At 47.8% G+C, this 20,323-nt stretch overlaps 1 protein-coding gene across 1 annotated transcript; it reads right to left on the bottom strand.

Moving 5' to 3' along the window:
- Positions 1–17,357: 17,357 nt before the first annotated feature.
- On the bottom strand, positions 17,358–19,632 carry APOA4 (apolipoprotein A4). Its single transcript, XM_037507860.1, has 3 exons — positions 19,584–19,632; positions 19,148–19,274; positions 17,358–18,330 (listed from the first exon to the last, which is right to left on the bottom strand). Exons 1-3 carry the CDS (start codon positions 19,630–19,632, stop codon positions 17,358–17,360), a joined length of 1,149 nt encoding a protein of 382 aa, XP_037363757.1.
- Between the last annotated feature and the right edge of the window lie 691 nt (positions 19,633–20,323).

Raw genomic sequence — 20,323 nt, forward strand, 5'->3', positions numbered from 1 at the left:
CTGGTGAATTCTCTCACCCTCCTGTGCTTCTGACTGTGCTTGTATAAATAAATAAATCTTAAAAAAAAAAAAAGCTACACCCATTTAAAAAAAAAAAAGGAATACTTATTAAAAAAAAAATAATAAAATAAAAAAGGAAACAGAAGCCAGAGAAGAGAGGGATACAAATAGACATGGAAACAATGAAATTAGTAAATGTTTAAGTAAACTGAAATAATCCTTAGTGATTTTTATCTTATGTGTATATAGATATTCAAATATAAAACCATATGAGATTAGGTTTTTTAAGTAAGAACAGGCAAAATATTGGCAGTTTCATATAGTTTTACTGAAGGTGAAATATTTTAATATGTAGTTTAATCTTTCCTTATCCTCTGCTGTATTTGCAGTGCTTAGAAATGTGCCTTGTATGTGGTAGGGGATTTCAATAAATATCTATTGATAAATGAACTGCTTTGAAGGAGGTTAAGAACAACGGTATAAACGAAAAGGAATGAAAATATTAGATCAAAGTAGCATGGAAATGGGAACGAAAGATCAAAGTTAAAGTATTCTTCAGTCTTTGCATTATTTAGGAAGAAGATAGAGATAGATATTGATTATCTCTAGACTTTGTTAGGTCATACAGCATTATTAAAATTTTAAGGATAACCCATAAAAAAGAATACAAAGAATGGATCAACTTTCAAACTAGTCTGTGGAAAAAGAGACTAAACAACGTCAACTTGACTTCTAGTAAAGGATGGTGGATTGATTGCAGGCATTAGCTTCTGCTCTTTTCTGAAATCCCAATAAAATAGCATTAAAGTGCACTTTTAAAAAATGCATAAACCCACAAAGAGAATAGAAGACTAAAGACATTTTGAAAAGCTTCCAGATGGTCAAACGTAGTAAGTAGATACATCTGAGAAGATGAACTTTGAGGAAGGAATAGAAAAACCAAGAAGCCTCCCTTTTGTACTACTGAACTCTGTGGAGCTCAGTCTTTAGCAACAACAAATTATTCTGCAAGTGTGGGTTACCGTGGAGCTAAACATGTGGCAATGGGTTGAGAATCTGAGAAGCAGGTGTCCTCTTCAGATCTGCCCAGCTGGGTTACTGTCCTATCCCCAAAGCAGCAGGCTGATTTCCTAGAGAGGGTAAAAGAGTGGGTCTCTGATCTGGGGGAAACAAGGTTGTGTTGGGGAGCTGGCTTTTGTACTCCAAAAAGGGGAGTTTGAAACTTCCAGGAGACTGAAGCATTGACACTGAGAAAGGTTACTAAGTCAACAAAATCAACCTAAGGAAACACTTGGCGGGGTGGGGAGGGGTCTTTGTGGTAAAGATGGTACATTCTAAAGTGACCCATGGACTCAAGGCTTCACCCCAGCTTCTTTTTCTGACAAAAACTCATTAAAGGTGAAGCAGGAATTTCATGTCACATTATTTACATCACATCAGGAGACGCAACATCCAGTTGTCTCACTATTGGGGATTCTAAGCTTCGTTACTGAGCAAGACTGGAAGTTATTGTAAGATCATTTGTTTGTAAAGATATGTTCTTTCCCTTTGTAATTAGCAAGTAACAGAATCATGAACCCTTGGTGCCCTGTGATATTTAGTAGCCTGATGAGTTTAGCATATATGCAAGATCTTTGTCTAAATTGATTTTGTTGATAGAGTTGCTGAATGGTGATTTTCTAATTTTATTATTCTTTCTACATGTTTTAGCTGACTTATTTTTTTGGGTGTTAAAGATGTTTTATTTATTTGTTTTACTTTTCCCCACTACCACCCCTTCTATCCCCTTCTATTCTTTTCCTTCCCTCACCTCTAACCTCAGAGCCCTCATGGTGGTTATTCATGGCCAAGGGTTTTTGAAAGTATTATTGTTATTCAGTAGTCTGCTGTGTAAATATGCAGTATTTGTTTTGATTGTCTGACTTTCTTTACTAACCACAATTCTCTCAAACTTTCTCCATTTTATTGAAATGGTTGCATTTCCCCCTTTCTTATGGCTCAGTAGTATTCCCTATCTTTTCTATGCAAACATTTGCTGATGGACATTTAAGCCGCTTCCAAGTCCTAGTATTGCAAATACTGTTGCTCTGAACACTCTGGGAAATATGGGCTTTTTGTGTTGATGGCTTAATGTACTTTGGATAGATACCCAAGAGTGGTATGACCAGGTCATATGGTATTTCAGTTTTTAGTTGTGTTCCTTTTTCAAGTAAATCCAGACTATTTTCCATAATGGTTGCACCAGCAATGTAATTTGGCTTCTCTTGTTAGAAGTCTTTCTAATATGTGTCATTCTCATAGGTGGGAGATGGTATTTCATTGTGGTTTTAACCTGCATCTCTTTTATTGGATAGCTGACATAATTCTGTTTAAAAAAAGAGAGAGAGAAAGCTCTCTCTCATTAACAGAGGTTAACTAGTGTTCTTCCTGAAAAACTAGACAACTCTGTTAGCTAGCCAGGTGTTTCAATAAATCCCCCAATTATTTGAGACCTATGTTTCTCAGATATTAGATTTTCATAAGTTCTCAGGCCTATTCCTGGGATTTCCCATTGATCTAGTCCATATGCCAATATCACACTGTTTTACTTCAGGGCTTTATAGCATATCCTGTCAGCAACTCCTGACCTCCAGCACATAAACATAAACATACACAGACAACCAAGAATCATGGCACATCTAAGAAAAGGCTCCCATGAAAAATCTGAACCAAAATAAAAATTAGAAAATAGCACTGTCAAGAAAACAAAGTTTGCGGTGGAAAGAATATTTGAAAAAGAAAAAAAATGTAAAGAAAAAGAAATGGAAGAAAAGATAATTTAACCATAAAGCAAGAATGTGAGTTTTTTTAAATGACATTATAGATGTCCAGGGGGGATAAAGTACTCATAGTTTTTTTTTTTTTAATGATAGCAGAAATAAATCAAAACAATAAAAACTCAATAGAAAGTTAACAAGATAAAGACAGGGTTGTAAAAGAGGAGAGAAAATTTAGAGTCTTAGAGACTTGGTTCAGCGGTCTAGCATTAGGATAATAAGTTTCAGCAAGAGGACATAAGGGTTAAGTCTCAGCACTATCACTACTACTGCCTGAGTTCATTCCCCACCAGGGAGCTAACCCAGATATGGTGTAGCAGGTCTCTCCTGTCTTGCTTGCTGCTCCCCTCAGCAGTATATTTCAGTAGATCCACCTATCTTGCTTCCCACTCTGTCTCTGGTGAATCCTCTCATCCCCACACCTCTGGCCTACACCCCAGTCATTTGCTTTCTATAAGAGGCATGCCTTAAATATAATGTCAGAAGAAGTTTAAAAAACTGGAGGAAGCACTTTAAAAAGACATACCAGACAAAAAAAAAATAATCAAAAGAACGCAGATATAATATGCTATCAGGACACATGAGCTTTGGGACAAAGAGGATTAATAGAATAAAATTCACCAGGAAAGTAAGGCATAGGAAACTAACAACATAGCTACCAGAGATATAAACCAAAAAACTACTGAGTCACAAAGAGAGCTTGACAACTTGGTGGGGGTTTTGTTACTATTTTCTCAAAATTGATGGAAAGGCAGAAAAGTAAGAGCACTTGATCTAGAGAGAAACGTGCATACAGAAACACAGAATACTGATTATAATCCACTCCATGCTAGACCCCAAGAAAGATACAGGTGTTGCTTATCTCAGCAAAAAAAGAAAAGGAAAAGAATGTAAATGTCCATCCACAGATGGACACGTCAGTCCTGGTGTAGCTGTGGAAAGGAAGACAGCATCAGTTGGCAAAAGCAAACATACTCAAAATAGACGTATTAACATGAATATGTCCCCAATACATATTGTAAAAGGGGGAGAGAAAAAAGCAAGTTGCGGAAGGATCCAGCAATGGTACATTATTTACATAATCTTCACAGCATACAAAACACTGCTACTTGTCACGATGACCACATTAACTTGCCTAAAAGGAGAAAAAAAAAAATAACATGGATGGAAATAAGATAAACCCACTGCAGGCTATTTATGAACAGCCTTTGGAGTGAGAAAGGAAATGGACAGGGAGAGAAGTAACGGGCACTTTCATTCTAGCTGTCACATTTCATTTCTTAGGGAAAAAAAAATCTGAGATGGAAAAGTAAAAAAAATAATTGTTAAATGTTGGTAATGGGTACACAGATGTTCGTTACACTACCGCATGTACTTGTATGTGTACTTGAGATATTTCATTATAAAATTTAAAAAATTGAAAGGAAGAGGTTATCACTGTCCCAGGGATGGAGAGCTGGAGATAAAGGGTGAGGTATACATTGGTTTTGTACATAAAGAGAAGAGCCTAGTGGGCCTCCCCTGGTGGCACAGGCAGTTGAGTGCAACACTGTGAAGCTGTCCACAGCCTCTGCAACCTGAGTTCAATCCCGGCAGGCAGGCGAGTTACCCACATGGTGCGGCAGACCTCTCCTGTCTCGCCCGCTGCTCCCCTCAGCAGTGTATTTCATCAGTCTGCCTGTTCTGTTCCCCACTCTGTCTCTGGTGAATCCTCTCACCTTCCTACACATCTGGCCTGTACCCCGATTTTTGTATGCATTAATAAATAAATCTTAAAAAGAGAGAGAGAGAGGCCTGGTGATCTGATAGAAGCAGATGCTGGGGGGTGGGAGGGGAAGAGATGTAGAACCCAGAAAGTAGTGAACTATAGAGCAACAGAGAAGGATGGGGCCTTGAGCAGACATTTTGTCTAGCTGCTCTGGAGAACAGGAAGGAGACTGAGCAGGAACTCAGAGAAGGCTCACCAGATCCAGCCAAGGGCCCGCTGAACGCGGGAGCCTGGAATTTACAGAGACATATATCACAGATGTATATTTCCAACAGGCCTCCCCAGGGTGAAGATGAAAAGCAGAAACCGGATCTATGCTGTATGAGTCTTTACCAGTGGAGTAAAAGAGAAAGACAAGGAGATGGGGGCGCGGGGAACTACAGGAGAGTCGCTGGAGGAAGGGCTGGGTGGGAAGGGCAGAGGCAGAAGCACGGGTGTGACCGAGACGACGGGAGGATGGACATGGGGCAGTGGGCACTGCACTGGGCATCTCAGAGGATGTTTGAGAACAAGGTGCGGGAGGTGGAGCTGGTTCCAGTCTCCAGAACGCATGCTTGGTTGACTGAAGCGAGAGCGGGCCAGGATGCTGATACTGACGAGGCCAAGGAGTCGAGAGTGGTGGTGCGGTCAGATTTTCCACATGGATTTTGATGCTGCAGGGAGAAAGGCAGGCTCCAGGGGGGAGAGGAGGTTGGCCAACTCAGAGCCAGACACTGAAGTCATCAGTGAATGTGGAAGGCAGCACAGAGAGGGAGGGAGGGAGCATGGCCAGTTGGAACCAGCCTCAAAGATTTTAATGTCTGGAAATGGTGACCTTTCCTGAGAAGGCCCAGCCTCCACTAAGCAGGGCTGCAGGAGAGACCAGGGAGCAGGCCTCCTGAGCTAAGGCACCGGAGTGGAGCGAGTATTCTAGGCCAGGCTGACATGAGAGGAATTTGTTCTTTGCAGTGGGGGAGCTGGGAGGGAATAGGCCTTGGGGGTGTTGGTTAGGGAGAATAAGCAAAGAACAATGTGGGAGAGAGTGTGGGAGAGGCCACTTGCCAGAGAGCCTTAAGTTTGGGGCTACAACCAGGAACCTCAGAGATGTGAGGGATCGAGGGTTTGGAAGAAAGTTCACGTTCTGTCAGATGTATCCAAAACTTCCATGAAGGCAGCAGTTGACAGTGAGGCCAAGGTGGTTGGGACCTGGAGAGGGCCCCCTTACTGTGTGTGTTGTGCCCCACGGGGTCCTGGGGAATAATAAGACTCAAACCCTAAGCTAGATGAGCCAGAACAGCCAACTAGATTTCCCTGTCAGCCCAGGGATGTTTCAAGTGTATATAGCAAAGGAAGATTCTCCAGCTGAGAAAGGGAAGAAGCAGTTGCCCAGTGTAAACGTGTGATGGGCAGGCCACTAAACAATGGTGGCGAATGGGGAAGATGATGAGGACCTCCCTCCACGTGGCCGGAACCTGCAGCTGAGGTGGTAGCCTGGGCTTGCCGTCAAGTCGCTCTGCCTCTCAGACTCTGGTCATACAGGGTTGGAAAGATAGCAATAACCCCACAATTGAGCATCTATTGCGTGCCCAATTTTAGCTCTACTACAGGGCCCTTTATTAGCTCTAATCCGTCCTGTCAAACCAGTACTCCAAAGCTGGTATTGCTGCCCTCACTTTACTGACAGAGAAACTGAGGCTCAGAGCGATTCAGTAACTTGCTCAAGTTAATCTCAGATCCTGTCTGACTCTGCAGTCCATGCTCAACAGACCATGTCCCACTCAGTGTGAGAGAACCCTGCTTCCAGGGCCAGAACTACAGCGGCTTCTATACTCCTTACTGGGAGAAGTCAGGGGCCCACTGTAGTCAGGGGAAAGTCAGTTCTTTTCCCCTCATGCCAAGGGGTTTATGATTTGAGAGAAAGAGGGCTGTTGAAATGCAGAGAAGCCAGGGTCCATGTTTAAGCGGATCTGGGCACAGGAACAGTCACTCAGGGTCAGCCAGGGAAAAGACAGCCAAGCCCAGGGACAGTTGCCAACTCATCTTGGGGAGTGGCGCCCACCTCAACCTCCTCCCTGGCCCATCCCACACTTAACATGCTCCCTCGGCTCCTCTCCTGTCCCATCCCCTATAGGGGTCAAGCCGGCTCTAGCCAAGGCCACAGCACCAGGTCCTTAGATCCATAGCCTTGCCCCCGTGACCATCATGTCTGCGTGCCTTACAGCTAGATGTTTGTTTCAGAAAGTCCTGACAGTGGCGCAACAGCTGGTGGGACAGTGACGTGGACTCTGGTGCCATGAAATGTACCGAGCACACCCCAAGTCAACACAGAGGGGATGCCAGCAAAGATAAGGGCTGTAGCTGTTTATTTGTTTGGTGTTGCTGGCACATGCTGTTCTGCATCACGAAAGATTTGAGGCTACTGGCAAGGATATTGAGATGATGATGATGATCATGATGAAAGGGGTGAGGTGACCCTCAGGACCAGGGAAAAGGAACACCCTAGCAGTGAATCACGACCTGATGAAGAAGGAGACCCGAAGGACATCAGCGTCAGAGACAGTAAGAGATGACAAGTGGCAACAGCTTTCACTGGGCTTGGACCTCCTGGAAGCCCAGGGAGAGGGAAATTCAGCCAGTCACATCACTGTCATAGCAGAAGAAGGAAACACCCCAGACTCAGGGGGAAATAAAGCTTTTTCCAAACACTGAGATGCAAAATAAACATTTCGATGGGATTTTACATATAGGGAACTTTGAATCATACTTAGAAGTCACCAACAAATGACAAATTTTGCATAAGGTCAAGGTGAGGTAGCCCAAAGAATAAGCTGCTGGTGACATGGTCAGGTCTATGAATAGAATTAGGAATGTTTGACCTTTTTGAGGTTGACGTTCTGTCCATTAAAATATTACCTAAAGTTAGTAAATAGCTTATCACCTTGCTAATTTTTACTTTGCTAATAGTTAAAAGAGTACAATGTAGAAAATATAATGCAGATAAGAAAAAATGTATGCATAATATGCATAGTCACCCATAATGCTGCCATCTGCACTGGTATATTCTTCAATCCTTTTTTAAATCTAGGTGTATATTTACATATATTTTTACAAATTTTTTATGCCATCAAGCTGTTTAGTAAGCTGTCTTGTCATTTAAAGAGTATATCATACATATGCATGCATATTAATAAATGTTCATTCAAAATACGATTTTTAATGGGGATCAGCGCAAACATACAATAATTTAACAATCTCCTCTTGTACATTATTTTATTTTTCACATCTTAAATGCTAAACATCACTGAAAAGAACATCTTGATAGCAAAGTGCATGTATTCCATGCCTACTTCCTTAACATAAATATTAAAATGGAAAAGGATTTTCTAGACAGGTCTATTCCTATTCACAAAGCCTTTGCGTTAATACTAAAAATGGCCCAAGTAGGTTGGAACCAGTGACTTAGCCACTACCAGGATGCATGCACCACAGAGCCTTCAGCAACCTGCTGTGGACTACCATTGAGCATGGAAAATTGAATTCATGTATCTAATTTTACTTTTACTTTTTTCTGAAACCTCCCTAAAACTACAAGGAAGACAATTTTTTTTTCTAGGAAAAATGTAGAGTCACAGGAACAAGAAAAGTGGAAGAAAAGACCACAGCAAGATTTTCAAAGCTAGAAAGCAGACAGATCAGTTCTAATTAATATAGTAGACCTGTGAAAGCTGATGTCAGTTTGGCAATGGAGAAAGATGAGCTCTGATCTGATTTACTGTGCAGAATTCACAAAAGACTAAAGAATTGCAGTATACCTGCTGCTAACACACGCTGCTGTATCTGTGTGTGAATTAGAACTACCTCCTCTTTCTCAAAACACTCTACTGCCATCTGCCAGAAATGTGTCATAATGAATATATAATTCCATAAGGGCCATGGTGTGCAGCTCACACAGGATTTGAGTAATAGCCCTAAACTGCAGACACCCAGTAATCACTGAGAGGTGAGTGGGGAGGTTATGTAGAATATGAAAGACTGGCTGAAACTTTTTAAAAAGCAGGTAAAACTTTAGCTTCTCTGTCTCAGCTTGGTAGAAGATTGAAGCTTTATTCTCTGAAAAGGGCAAGTCCAGACATCTGAGGAAGGAGAACACCAGGCAGAGTTAAGGTCAGGAGAACTGTACTAGAAACAGAAAGATTAAAGTATGCTCTCTGAATGCTTAGTCCCATCCTGTTTCTTCTACCTGGCCCCAAGAAGAACACTAATAAGCAGGCCTTCCCCCTCTAAGCAGGAAAATGGAAGAAACTTGCCTGCAAAACAGCACTAGCTCAAAAGGGAAGACTAATATTTGTACCTGGGGGCTCCCCAAGTAAACACTCTGATAGATCATCCTAGAATGAAGTTCTTTTCCTTTTTTTAAAGATTTATTTATTTATTATACAAGCACTGGACAGTCAGAAGCGTGGGAGGATGAGCGAATTCACCAGAGCCAGAACGGAGAGCAGAACACGCAGACTGACGAAGTACACTGCTGAGGGGAGCAGCGGGCGGCAGGAGAGGTCTGTGTGCCATGCGGGACCCTCGTCTGGTGACTGGGGATCGAACCGGTGCCGCGGAGGCTGGGGGCAGCCTCGCAACCCAGCGCTCAACCGCTGCTCCACCGGGGAGGCCCTAGAGTGAAGTTCTTAATCACCAAGATCTACTCCTGGACTCAGAGTTTCAAATCAAATGCCCCATTTTTCAATTTAAGCAAACAGGCAAAGGATACTAGTCATTTGAAGAAAGATCCTGATATGAAAGATAAAAACTGAGAAAACATCAAAAAAAAATTGAGACTATGCCAAAAGAACACTTAAAAATATTTAATTTCATTGGAGATTTGAAAGACTATATTACATTGATGAAACGACCAGGATACAGTAAAGTAATAGTCACAGAGTTCAAAAAAAAAAAAAAAAAAAAAAAAACCTTGCAAATCAAAACCTGATTGCAGAAACAAACAAAAACAGAACAGAGAGTGAAGAACCCTTCCAGAAAGAAGAGCATACAGAGATGGAAGAAAAGAGACAAGAAGTTTAGAAGACCAGTCCGGGCAGGTCCTATTATTGGAAGAAATGAAGAAAAAGGGGTAAATCACATTGGAAATCAATTCAGCATTCCCTGGTAAAGATGAACACACATGTGCTGTACAACTGAGCAAGGAAAAAAAAGATGTGTTGCATTCATTCATTTCCTTAAGAAATATTTATTGAGAATCTATTAAATTGTAGTCTTCTAGGCACCAACTATACAAAGCAAACAAGACAGACAATACCTCTGCCTTCTCAGAAACCAGCTAAAATTCTTCATCCCAATGCAGCACTAAAGTATGGCACATTCTGGCTTAACTCTGTACATAAGTCTTGGGGTCCCTTGCAAGGGGTTTCTGAGTAGACTTCCTGTGGGCAGAATATATGTATAAAGGAATTGGAATTATTCTGTGGTTCAAAGAGGAATAAAAATAAGACCAAAACTGTATAGAAAAAAGAGCAAGTTAAATTTTAATAACCTGCGACAGAGTTGTCCAAGGAGAAAATCGATCATTTTAGGACATAGCAAACTGGCTGTCAGTGGAGTTTTTAATAATAAGCAAGATTCATGCACTCAGCAATTGAGCAGGGACCCTGTGCCAGGCACTGTGTTAGGCTCTGTGTATGAGTTGGCTACATAACAAACCACCCCCAAGAATTCGTGTGTTATGATCTCCCATAATTTCTTGGGTTTGCAACCTGATTGTGTGGTTCTGGGTCAGGACCTGCCATGAGGTTGCAGGTGGATGTTAGTGGGGGGGGCTGCAGTCATATGAAGGTTTCACCGAGCTTGAGGATCTGTTTCCAAGCTGGCTTACTCCCTGCCTGGTGGAGGAGGGAACTCTTCCTGCATAAGTGTCCTCACATATAGTGGATGTCCACCTTTTCTCAGAGTGAATGATCCCAGGGAAAGCAGTGTGGAAGCCGCAATGCCCTTTATGACCTAGCTGCAAGATTCCTGGCTTCCTCAATGGCTTGTTGAGCACAAAGGTCAGTCTTCTGCAATCTGAGCGGATCCACAGGGTGGGAGCTAGGAACTAGGATCAGTGATGCTTTCTACATACAAACAAATGGGCTGCCTGGCCTCAAAAGGCTGTTAAGTATAGTGTTGTGACCACTTGTTAGACATGATGTCAAAGATAATGGCCCGAGAGACGAGCTGGTTTCCCCCAGTCCTGGTGTCCTGTGATCTTGTGGTTCTGGATTGTAGTTATTCAGTCATCATGCCACCAATGTACTGAACAAGTGAGGGGCTTGCGGGCAAAGGCTGACAGCCGCAGAGCTGGCAGGCATGAGCTCAGCTACCGAGCTGGCAGGCATGAGCTCAGCTACCGAGCTGGCAGGCATGAGCTGGCAGCCGCAAGGGAGGTGTGGGGAAAGAACAGCACTTGTAGTCGCTTCACACCTCTGCGTGACAAAAGGGGGCGATGAGGCAAAACAGGGCAGTGGAAAAGTACCCCAAAGTAGAAAAAAGTCCCTGGGAGCTTTTGAGAGAGGTAGAGAGTCCCCAGAAGCCCTATAAAAAGGAAACTAGCACCCTAACACTGGGCTCCTCCCTCGCACCCCTCCTGCTATCAGGAATCTCTCTTGAAATAAACCTGATAATCTTCGGTCAGGTGTGGCAGTGATGATTCCTCAATCGCTTGAACACAAGAACCCACCCAATCGCCAATACCATGGCTGCGTCCTCTATCCTAGGAGCAACAGGCATGTTCTATGATGAGGCCAGGAGCACACAGCGTCTCCTCACAAGCACTGCTTTTGACCCAGCCAGGGCAAGCCCTCAAGAGCAGCAAGGCCCTGTGGGGACAAGAGGAGAACAGGCCCCGGGGCCCTCCCTTGGTCCTGCTAGGCTTTCTCTCCCTAGGCAGGGCCCCTCCATACCAGAGCCCTCAGGGGCAGTGACCCCTCTGATGTTCTTAAATGACTTCTGACCTTCGAGCTTTGGGGACGGGCAGAGGACAAGGTTAGTGTCTCACCTTGGCCCATGCCAGTGCTGCTCAAATACTCCTATGGGGGCACTAACCCATACCCACTGGGAAATCCTTATCTCCAGGTCACCTGAGTAACCAGGGGAGCTTCAGGCCTGAAACTGAGCTGGGCTCTGGGGAACTGTTGGGCAATATTGATGTGTACTGTATCAGAGTCCCGAAAATACCTTTCCCTGGTGTTCATGATGAACTCTGAGCGTGCGGCTCCCCTGGGATTAGTCTTGGCAGGTGGTATAGACTGGATTCTAGAGCAGCTCTGATGAATTTCTATTTCTTTCCAGTTTTTAAAAGTAATGCTATTAGGATGGCTATTATGTTTGGGGGAAGAAACAAAATAACAAGTGTTGGAAAGGCTGCAACGAAGCAAATCCATATGCACTGTTAGTAGGATATAAAATGGTACAGCCGCTGTAAAAATATATATGGCAGGTTTTCCAATAATTCAACTTAGAAAAGCCACATGATCCAGCAATTCCACTTCTGGGTATTTACACAGAAGAATTGAGAGCAGGGACTTGAAAATATATTTCTACACCCATATGTATAGCAATATTACTCACAGTAGGCAGAAAGTGGCAGCAACCCAGGTTCCATGGACAGATGAATAGATAAAAAGAGTGTGGTATAAGGCATACAGTGGAACATTATTCAGCCTTTAAAAAGGAAGGAAATTCTAACATGCTACAACATGGATGCAACTTGAGGACATTACGCTAAGTGAAATAAGTCAGTCACAGAAGGCCAAACATTAGACAATGGTAGAAACAAATTCTTAGAGACAGAAAGTAGACTAGTGATTGCCAGAGCCTGGGAAGGGGAAAGCTGTTGTTTAATGAGTACAGAATTTAAATTTAGGGAGATGAAAGCTTTTAGGGTATTTCTGGAAATGGATAGTGGTGATAGTTGCACAACAAGGTGAATGTACTTGATGCCACTGAGCTGTACTCTTAAAAATAGCTAAAACAGGGGCCTCCCTGGTGGTGCAAGGGGTTGAGCACAGCACTGTGAAGCTGTCCACAGCCTCTGCACCACGAGTTCAATCCCCAGCCAGCCAGGGAGGTGCCCACATGGTGCAGCAGACCTCTCCTGTCTCACTTGCCGCTCCCCTCAGCAGTGCATTTCAGTCAGTCTGCCTGTTCTGTTCCCCACTCCGTCTCTGATGAATCCTCTCACCCCCTGCACCTCTATCTTAAAATCCCAGCACTGTATAAATGTCAAATCACACCATACACCAAAATTGATTCAAAATGGATTAGACTTGAATACAAGACCTAAAACAAAAACATAGCACTTGCTGGACAACGTACCTCACCTGAAATCCTTTTCCTCACCTACATCTTAGGTGTCATGGTCTGTTGTGAGGATTAGAAGGTCAATGTGGTACAAATAAAGTGTCTTTTTACGCACCTACCCTTCATGAGCGCAGTGTGCCGACATCACTGCCATGCTGATATCTGAAACCTCTACAACTCCCTGCCACAGACATTCCTCACTGGCCAGCACTCATGTGCGTGGGAGGGGGCTTGAGAGGACACTATAACATCCTCCTCTGCTTCCCATTTTCCTGCTGTGACCACCCCTCCCCTCCCACCTATCATTACTGCCCCAAACGCCTCTTCAGTGTCCTTCCAGCCAGTCTCAGGCCTCCTGGTCAGCAGCAGAGTGGACTGTCAATGACGATTCTCTCTCTCAGAGGAATTTTACATCTGGCTGTTGAACTGACGCTTTCCCTCCTTGCACATTGACATGCACTTGTGTGTTTCACAAAGTCCTATAATACCAGAACCCTTTTTTTTACTTTAAGTATCTTGAGCCTCTTCCCTTAAATAAAAAGATTCCCCAAACCAAATTAGAGCATTTTGCTCAAACTCAGGACCTCATGAGAGGCCTGAGACCCACTTTCAGAACTCCTCTGAGAAGGGTGGGTAGAGCTGGCTGATCACCTTGGGTGTGCCGCCACCTTAGCTGCTAGAAACATCCCTTGGTTTGCCTGCAGGGACAGAGACTGGTCACCCAAGAGCTTAGAAAAGAGGACCACCACCTTCAGTGAAAGGTGGAAGCTGCCCTAATGAGGACTAATAACTATACCTCAGACAAGCCAGCAGGACCCCGGGACAGGTCAGGGAGGGGGCACAGCATGTAAGGGCTAGAGCCAGAGGTGTGGCCACAGGAGAGAAGGAACTGGTCAACCATGTACAGAAGTCCATTCAGAAAGAAATAAGCAGAAAATGAGTTCATTCAAAGATTTCTGGAAATCTCGGGGAAAGCTGGGTACCTGGTTTGGAAAATAAACATGAATAAGGATAGTCTAAGGGAGAAATATGACCCCAGTCACTGCACAACAATAGGGCCCAGGGGCAGTGCTGTTGCCACCCCGAGCCAGGACAATCCAGGAGCCCAGCAGCAACTGCCAGCCCCAGCCTGGGCGGAGGCTTCAGCCCCTGCACCTCCCACCACTACCCTGTGTCTTTACTCCAGCTCCTTAGTCTGAGTCTGGAGCAATGGCCTCTACTCTGAGCACAGGCGCCAGGCCACACCCTAGAGGAAGGGAAGGTGGAAGGCAAGCAGCTGCTACCTTCAGTGTCTCTTGTAGGAGCCAGACTTCGACACCTGTTAAGACTCACAAAACATTCCCAGCATAAAGTAAAGGAGGTTCAGAAACTGGGCTGCCCACCAGCTGACATCTGCCAGGTCAGGGAGCCAGGCGATTGAGGGCCAGGTGAGAAACCTTGGGGTAGGAGAGAAGGCATCCCAGTCCAGGAGCCAGGGCCCTGGAGGGAAGCATGGAGACCTGCAGGAGGGTCCTGGACACCCGCAGGGAGGCTCTCCTCGTCTCATACTAGAAACCCAGCCTTGGGAGACACTGAGGAGTCTGGAGCCCACCTCCAGGTGGCCGACCAGCCCATAGGTGGGATCCGAGTGTATCTCTGAAGTTTCCAGACCTCCCCTGTACCTCTTATGGCCTCATTGCTCTGTTTGACCCTTCCCTAAGCAGGTAAACCTACAAGCACCTGGTGCATTGTCAAGGTGTGTTCACAGGTAAATTCCTGCCCTCCTAGTGGACTAAGTGTGCAGGTGGCAGTAGCACCTTAGCAACCCAGGGGTCAGCCCCAGGCCAGTGCTATAGCCACGTGTCACAGAGCGTGTCACTAGGGTTGGGGAGATAAGTAGTGAGTAGGGAGAGAAAATCACATTTATTGAGGACTTACGCTGTGCAGTGACAGGATGTACAGGTAAACAGTTATCTTGCCTATACTTTGCCCAACATTATGCTAAGATACCTAACACATGCTGTTCCATTAGCCCTCCCAGGAATGTGAGCTAAGCATTGTTATCATGTCAAGCTTCCAAAGGAGGTGAAGTAATCTGCCCCCAGGCACCTCATAGATTTCCAATCTGCCCCAATTAAGCAGACAGGATTCAGAGGGCCCAGAACCAGAACCACTGAGGCTGGGCCAGACTCTGCTTGTGGGTCCCCTGTGAGAGCACTTTGGGAGGGAGAAAGCCAGCCCAGAACATTCAGAGCCTTGCTCTCTAGGCTCCCAGGAAAACCCTATCAGGCCTGCACCCCGCTTTAGGAAGAAAAGGGTTGCTAGATGATACTGGTAGACATGGGGTCAAAGGGTAAAAGCCAGGATAGCAAGTCATTTGAGCAAAGTCTTGAACAAAGTCTTGGGCTCCTTCCTGGTGGGGCCCAGGTGGGAGAAGAGCCCACTGCAGAGGCTACAGCTGCTCACAGCTGGCTGTGCTGACAAGACAGCTCAGGGCCCAGCACCTACCCCAGAGGCTGGCAGCCTGGGCCCCCTTGCAGAGGACTCCTGGGCAGAGACTCTAGCCTTTCCCCCCCCCCCAACACACACACACATCCCAGGACTCATCTGCATCTCTTGGCCACACTCCTCAACACTGGAATCCATGGACTTAGCCGTCAAGAAATTTCTGAAATAAGCAGAAGTCATTTTTGTAGTGGAAGTGAGGTATGGTGGGGTGGGGTAGAATAAACCAAAATTCACATAAATAAGTCAAGTTGAATGCACAGAAGAGACGCACTCGGAGAGGCAGTCTACCCTACCGTGCCGTCAGCTCTCCAAAGCTCACCATATCCTGCTGATCCCCTGACCCCCTGAGAGTAAAGGGCAGTGTCAGACCCAAGCTCCACCAATGCTGTGCCACTCATTGTCCAGTGCCTACAACAGTGCCTGGCACATGAGGGCATTCAATAAACATGTGGCTATGAAACAGGGCTATGGGGGTGCTACAGCAACCAAGGACAGTGCCAGTGGAAGTCACCGTCTGTGGGTTTCCACCCGTGTGCACAAGCACAAGACTCAAGGTGGATGTCAAGGCTCAGGGGACAACAACAAAGGGAAATTTAACAAACAGGGAAATCAAAGTGTTTCTAAGGCCTCGGGTGGCGGGCTGTCTCACCCCAGATAGCGGCCAGTTTCCAAAAGTCCCAAACAAAAGGCTGCACATTCAAGATGGTGCCATCCTGCAACAGGGGCCTGGAGCACTCAGTGCGCTGGCAAGCAGATCAGGATCCAACACACCACAGCTGGAGGCGCCCACAGGCGGGCCGCTGAGGTGACGCCACAGCAGCCCCAGCCACAGTCTGAAGGTCAAGATGGCCAGCACCAGGTGTTGGACCAGACAGCAAGAGGATACCCTGTGTTAACAGCTCTCAGAAGTGACCTGCGCCCAGAGTGCCAGTCACCCGTCAGCGGTGCTGCTCACCCGGTCGCCAGCAGTGGTGTTAGAAACACCAGCATTACAGCTCTCTGTGAGCTGCTGGCCCACACCACCCCCACCACCTCTCTGAAACACCCGGCCGGGGGCTCGGAGCTCCTTTCAGGCAGCCTCTCTCTTCGGAGTTTGGCTGTTGGCTGCTTCTTTCTCCAGAGGCCAAGCACAAAATGGGAGTCTGGGCATCCCAAGCTGGCTCCTGCCCTGCCTTAGAGCCTCATTCAGGGTCCCCCGACCTGGTTGATGCCTGCCTGATTGGACCATTTGAGGACCATCAGCCCATCTGGCACCGAATAATTAACTAAGGAGCTGATGACCTCAATGGGTTCCTTTAGCTCGCACCTCACTGGTCCATTCTATGATCCAGGTGTCAAATCTGAAAAGGCTGACACAGGGCCAGCAAGCCCCGCCAGCCTGGAAACTCCCCCCAGGGGGTTCGTGTTCATAGTAAGCTGGCACAAGGGAGGGCTGCCCACAGGCAGCAGCTTCTGGCACCGGCGGGAAAACCGCCAACTTTATCCAATGGCTCCCACCACTTAGGCAACGCTAGAAGAATGCCAGTCTTGTCCCGCAGTCCACACCCGGCCCAGGCTTCAGTGAGGTGACTGAGCGGATTGCATCCTTGCTCCCGGAAGAGGGGGTGACATCTTTTCCCACCTCCTGCTTAGAATACTCCCCACGCCCCTACCTTCATCCCTCCTGCAGTCTCAGCTCCCCAGCCTTTGGCATCCCCTCTCCCAGTGTCCCCTGCTGCCCACTGCTAAGCTCTGCCAAGCATTGTCCTACCCCCACCTCAAGCCCCACAAGCCGGAGAAGTCACTCAGCCACCAGACTGAGCTAGTTTCTCAGGGATTTATTGAGTAGGGAGAGGTGCTGTCACTTTCTGCTGAACATGTATCCTCAAGGAGGTACAAGAACTGCTTTGGGACAGACAGACACACCGGGGGCAGGGCAGGACAGGTGTTGGTGGTGAGCCGTGAGCACCAGGGGCAGCTCAGCTCTCGGCCAGGGCTGGGGGCTGCTCCTCCTGGGGGAGGGCCAGGGGCTGGTCCTGGCTCTCTTTCTCCTTGAGGGTGCTGAAGAAGGAGTTGACCTTGTCGCGCAGATCCTTCTCCAGGAAGCTCAAGTGGTCTTCCATCTCCCCCGCGTAGGGGCCCAGCTTCTGCCTGAGCTCCTCCACCTGCTGGACCATAACTTTGTTGAAGGTCTCGCCATAGGGCGCCACGCTCCGGCGGAAGGCCTCCACCTGCTGGTCCACCTGGCTGCTCAGCTCAGTCAGAGACTTCTGCAGCTCCTCCGTGTTGCCCCTCAGCTTACCGCGCACGTCCTCCGCCAGGGGCTCCAGCCTCTGCCGCATCTCGTCGGCGCGCGCGGAGATCTTGGTCTTCAGCTGGTCGGCGTTCTTCTTCATCTGGAAAGCCAGGCCCTCGAGCTGGTGGTTGAGCTTCTCCTGCACGTCCTTTGCAAAGGGAGCCAGGCTGCGGCGCAGCTCCTCCACATTCTGGTCGATCTTGACCTTGAGCTCATCCCCATAGGGTGTCAAGCGCCCCTTGATTTCCTCCACATTCTGGTCGAGCTTGGCCTTGAACTCCTCGGCGTAGGGAGACAGGGAGGTCTGCAGGTTGTCCACATTCTCGCGCAGCGCGGTCTCCATGCGCTGAGCGTAGGAGCTCAGCTGCTGCTTGAGCTGCTGGGTCTGCGCGTTGACCTGGGTGCGCAGCTCCTCGGTGTAGGGGCCGAAGCGCTGCTGCAGCTCGCGCACATTTTCCTCGATCTTCTGGCTCACCACCTCCGCGTGGGGTTGCATATGGGTCCGCAGCGCTTCCAGCTCTTTCTGAATCTCTTCCTTCAGCTTCGTGGAGTCCTTGGTCAGGCGTTCATGCATCTCTGTGGCAAAGGGCACCAGCTTCTTTTGCAGGTCGTCTGTGTAGGTGTTCACTTCCCCAAGTTTGTCCTGAAAGAGGGCGCTGCAGGGAGCAAAGGCACAAGGGGGCCGTGGTTACACTTGGCACTGTATGCCAGCATCTTATCTCCTTATCGCCACTCACGTCCTACACACCTGTCTAGGACAGGTGAGGGCTCAGGGGTGTCCAGTTACCACCTTTTCCCTGAGGCCATTCCCTATGGTGGTTGGTGATTTGAGAGAAGGACTAAACCCCTGGATTTGAGGCGCAGTATCTACTATCATGTGTCCTTGATAAGGTCAACTCCTTCTTCAACACCCTCAAGGAGAAAGAGAGCCAGGACCAGCCCCTGGCCCACCCCTCAGCTTTCCTCCCTCTGACCCGCAGGTAAAACAGGTGGCTTTGAGGTCCTGCGCAGCTCAGGTGTGCTGTGACATACAACCACATTTGCATGCAGAATGTCATGTGGGCCTCTTCTGGCATCTTCTAGGGACACCAGGTCCTGATTTCCTCGCATATGTCCACCCTCAGAGACCTCCCAAGTATTGCCATGCCCTTCCCCTGATTTCACGCGGGCCTGTCTTTCTGGAATGTGGTGGAGCTCAGCTCCCACGACATCTCCCTCTCTCCCCTTCTTCCATGAGTCTCAATGCTAAGAAGTGGGCATTTATCCAGCTCTGGAAAGACAAGGTAAGAAGACACCTTGGGGACATTCAGTGCAGCCTCCCTGTTTGTGTATGGGATCCCTGGTTCAGAGACTTTAGCATCACCCACTGGGTCAGTGGGTATCGTCAGCTCAGGTCTCCTGCCTCGAGCTCTGCCCTTGCTGTCATTAGGTGACCTTTGAGCAGGCACGCCCTGCAAACTGTGCCCCTCTTACTTGATCTGCTGGGTCAGTTCAGACTTCTGGATGTGTTCCACAGCCTCCTTGGCATTGTTGCTCAGCTGGCTGAAGTAGTCCCACACCACAGTGGCCACCTGATCAGCATTGACCTCAGCCCGGGCACCTGGGAAGGAAACAGCACAATTCATGAGGACCGGTCTTGCTCTTTGTCGCTCTGTTCCTGCCCTGACCCACAGACTAGCTGATGGGGGAGGAAGCTCAACTCCTGAAATCCCTCTCTGTGCTTGGCTGGTAAGAAGCCACAGCGTCGTGGGAAACTGGTGCGGCACCAAAGCTGGTGACTGGCCATCTGGGAGCCAATGAGTGTTCAAAACTGTCCGCGCACCTTGGCCCTGGACCCTCCACGCCCCTCCACTCCAGGCAGCAGTTGCATCCTGTACAAGCATCCCAGCTAGAGGTAGCTCCTACTCACCGGTGACAGCCACCAGGGCCAGGGTCAGGGCCACAGCCTTCAGGAACATCCTGGGCTCCTCTCTGGGCTGGGAGAGTCTCACTGCACTGGATCCAGGGGACCAGGGGAGCTCGCCTGGACTGCTGCTCTCTGAACTGACTGGAGTTTGAGCCAGCCAGCCATTTAAACCCGCGCCAGGCCTCTCTCCCCGCCTCCCTCCCCAGTGTGACTCCACGCTGGAAGGTGACACATTCCTAGGAGGCCTCTTGGACTTTTGTGACCCTAAGACGACGTGGAGCCAGCAGCAGACGGGGTCTGGGCAGCTGTTCTGTGCTGGCGCCACACCCAGTGTGGAAGGGAGGGGGAGGGGGAGCCACAGCTGTGGGAGAAACAAGGTCCAGGGAAGCCCCCGAGTCCAGGACGGATGCCCTAGAGGCCTGCTGGCAGCTCGGGGTCTGTGTCAGGCTTGGTGGAGGAGGCAAAGTTCACCAATCTGCTCTGAGCCTGGGGAGAAAGCCCCCACCTCCATATCTGCCACAGAGTGCTGGCCACTAGATGGGGGTGGCTGAGAACCCACAGATGGGGCAGTGAATTAAATCTAGGCTTCTGGTCTCCCAGGAAGAGGGGGCCCCTTGAGAGCCCTTGGGCAGGGTGTGGGGAAGGCAGGGCCCTGTTCTCAGGGTTAGTTGGAAGTGCTCTTCTGTCCCTCTGCTGCCAGGCTGGGCCACCTTGGACCAGTGACTCAGCGTGACCTGGCTCTG

Source organism: Talpa occidentalis, unplaced genomic scaffold, assembly GCF_014898055.3.
Source record: "Talpa occidentalis isolate TD23 unplaced genomic scaffold, MPIMG_talOcc4v2.1 talOcc4.12, whole genome shotgun sequence".
Lineage (NCBI taxonomy): Eukaryota > Metazoa > Chordata > Mammalia > Eulipotyphla > Talpidae > Talpa > Talpa occidentalis.

Bases quoted from the DNA above. Each gene is read 5' to 3' on its own strand.
- APOA4 (XM_037507860.1), bottom strand. From the start codon at position 19,632: ATGTTCCTGAAGGCTGTGGCCCTGACCCTGGCCCTGGTGGCTGTCACC. The intron at 19,275-19,583 runs GTGAGTAGGAGC...TTTCCTTCCCAG, and splicing joins GGCCCTGGTGGCTGTCACCG to GTGCCCGGGCTGAGGTCAAT. The intron at 18,331-19,147 runs GTAAGAGGGGCA...TGCTCCCTGCAG, and splicing joins GAACTGACCCAGCAGATCAA to CGCCCTCTTTCAGGACAAAC.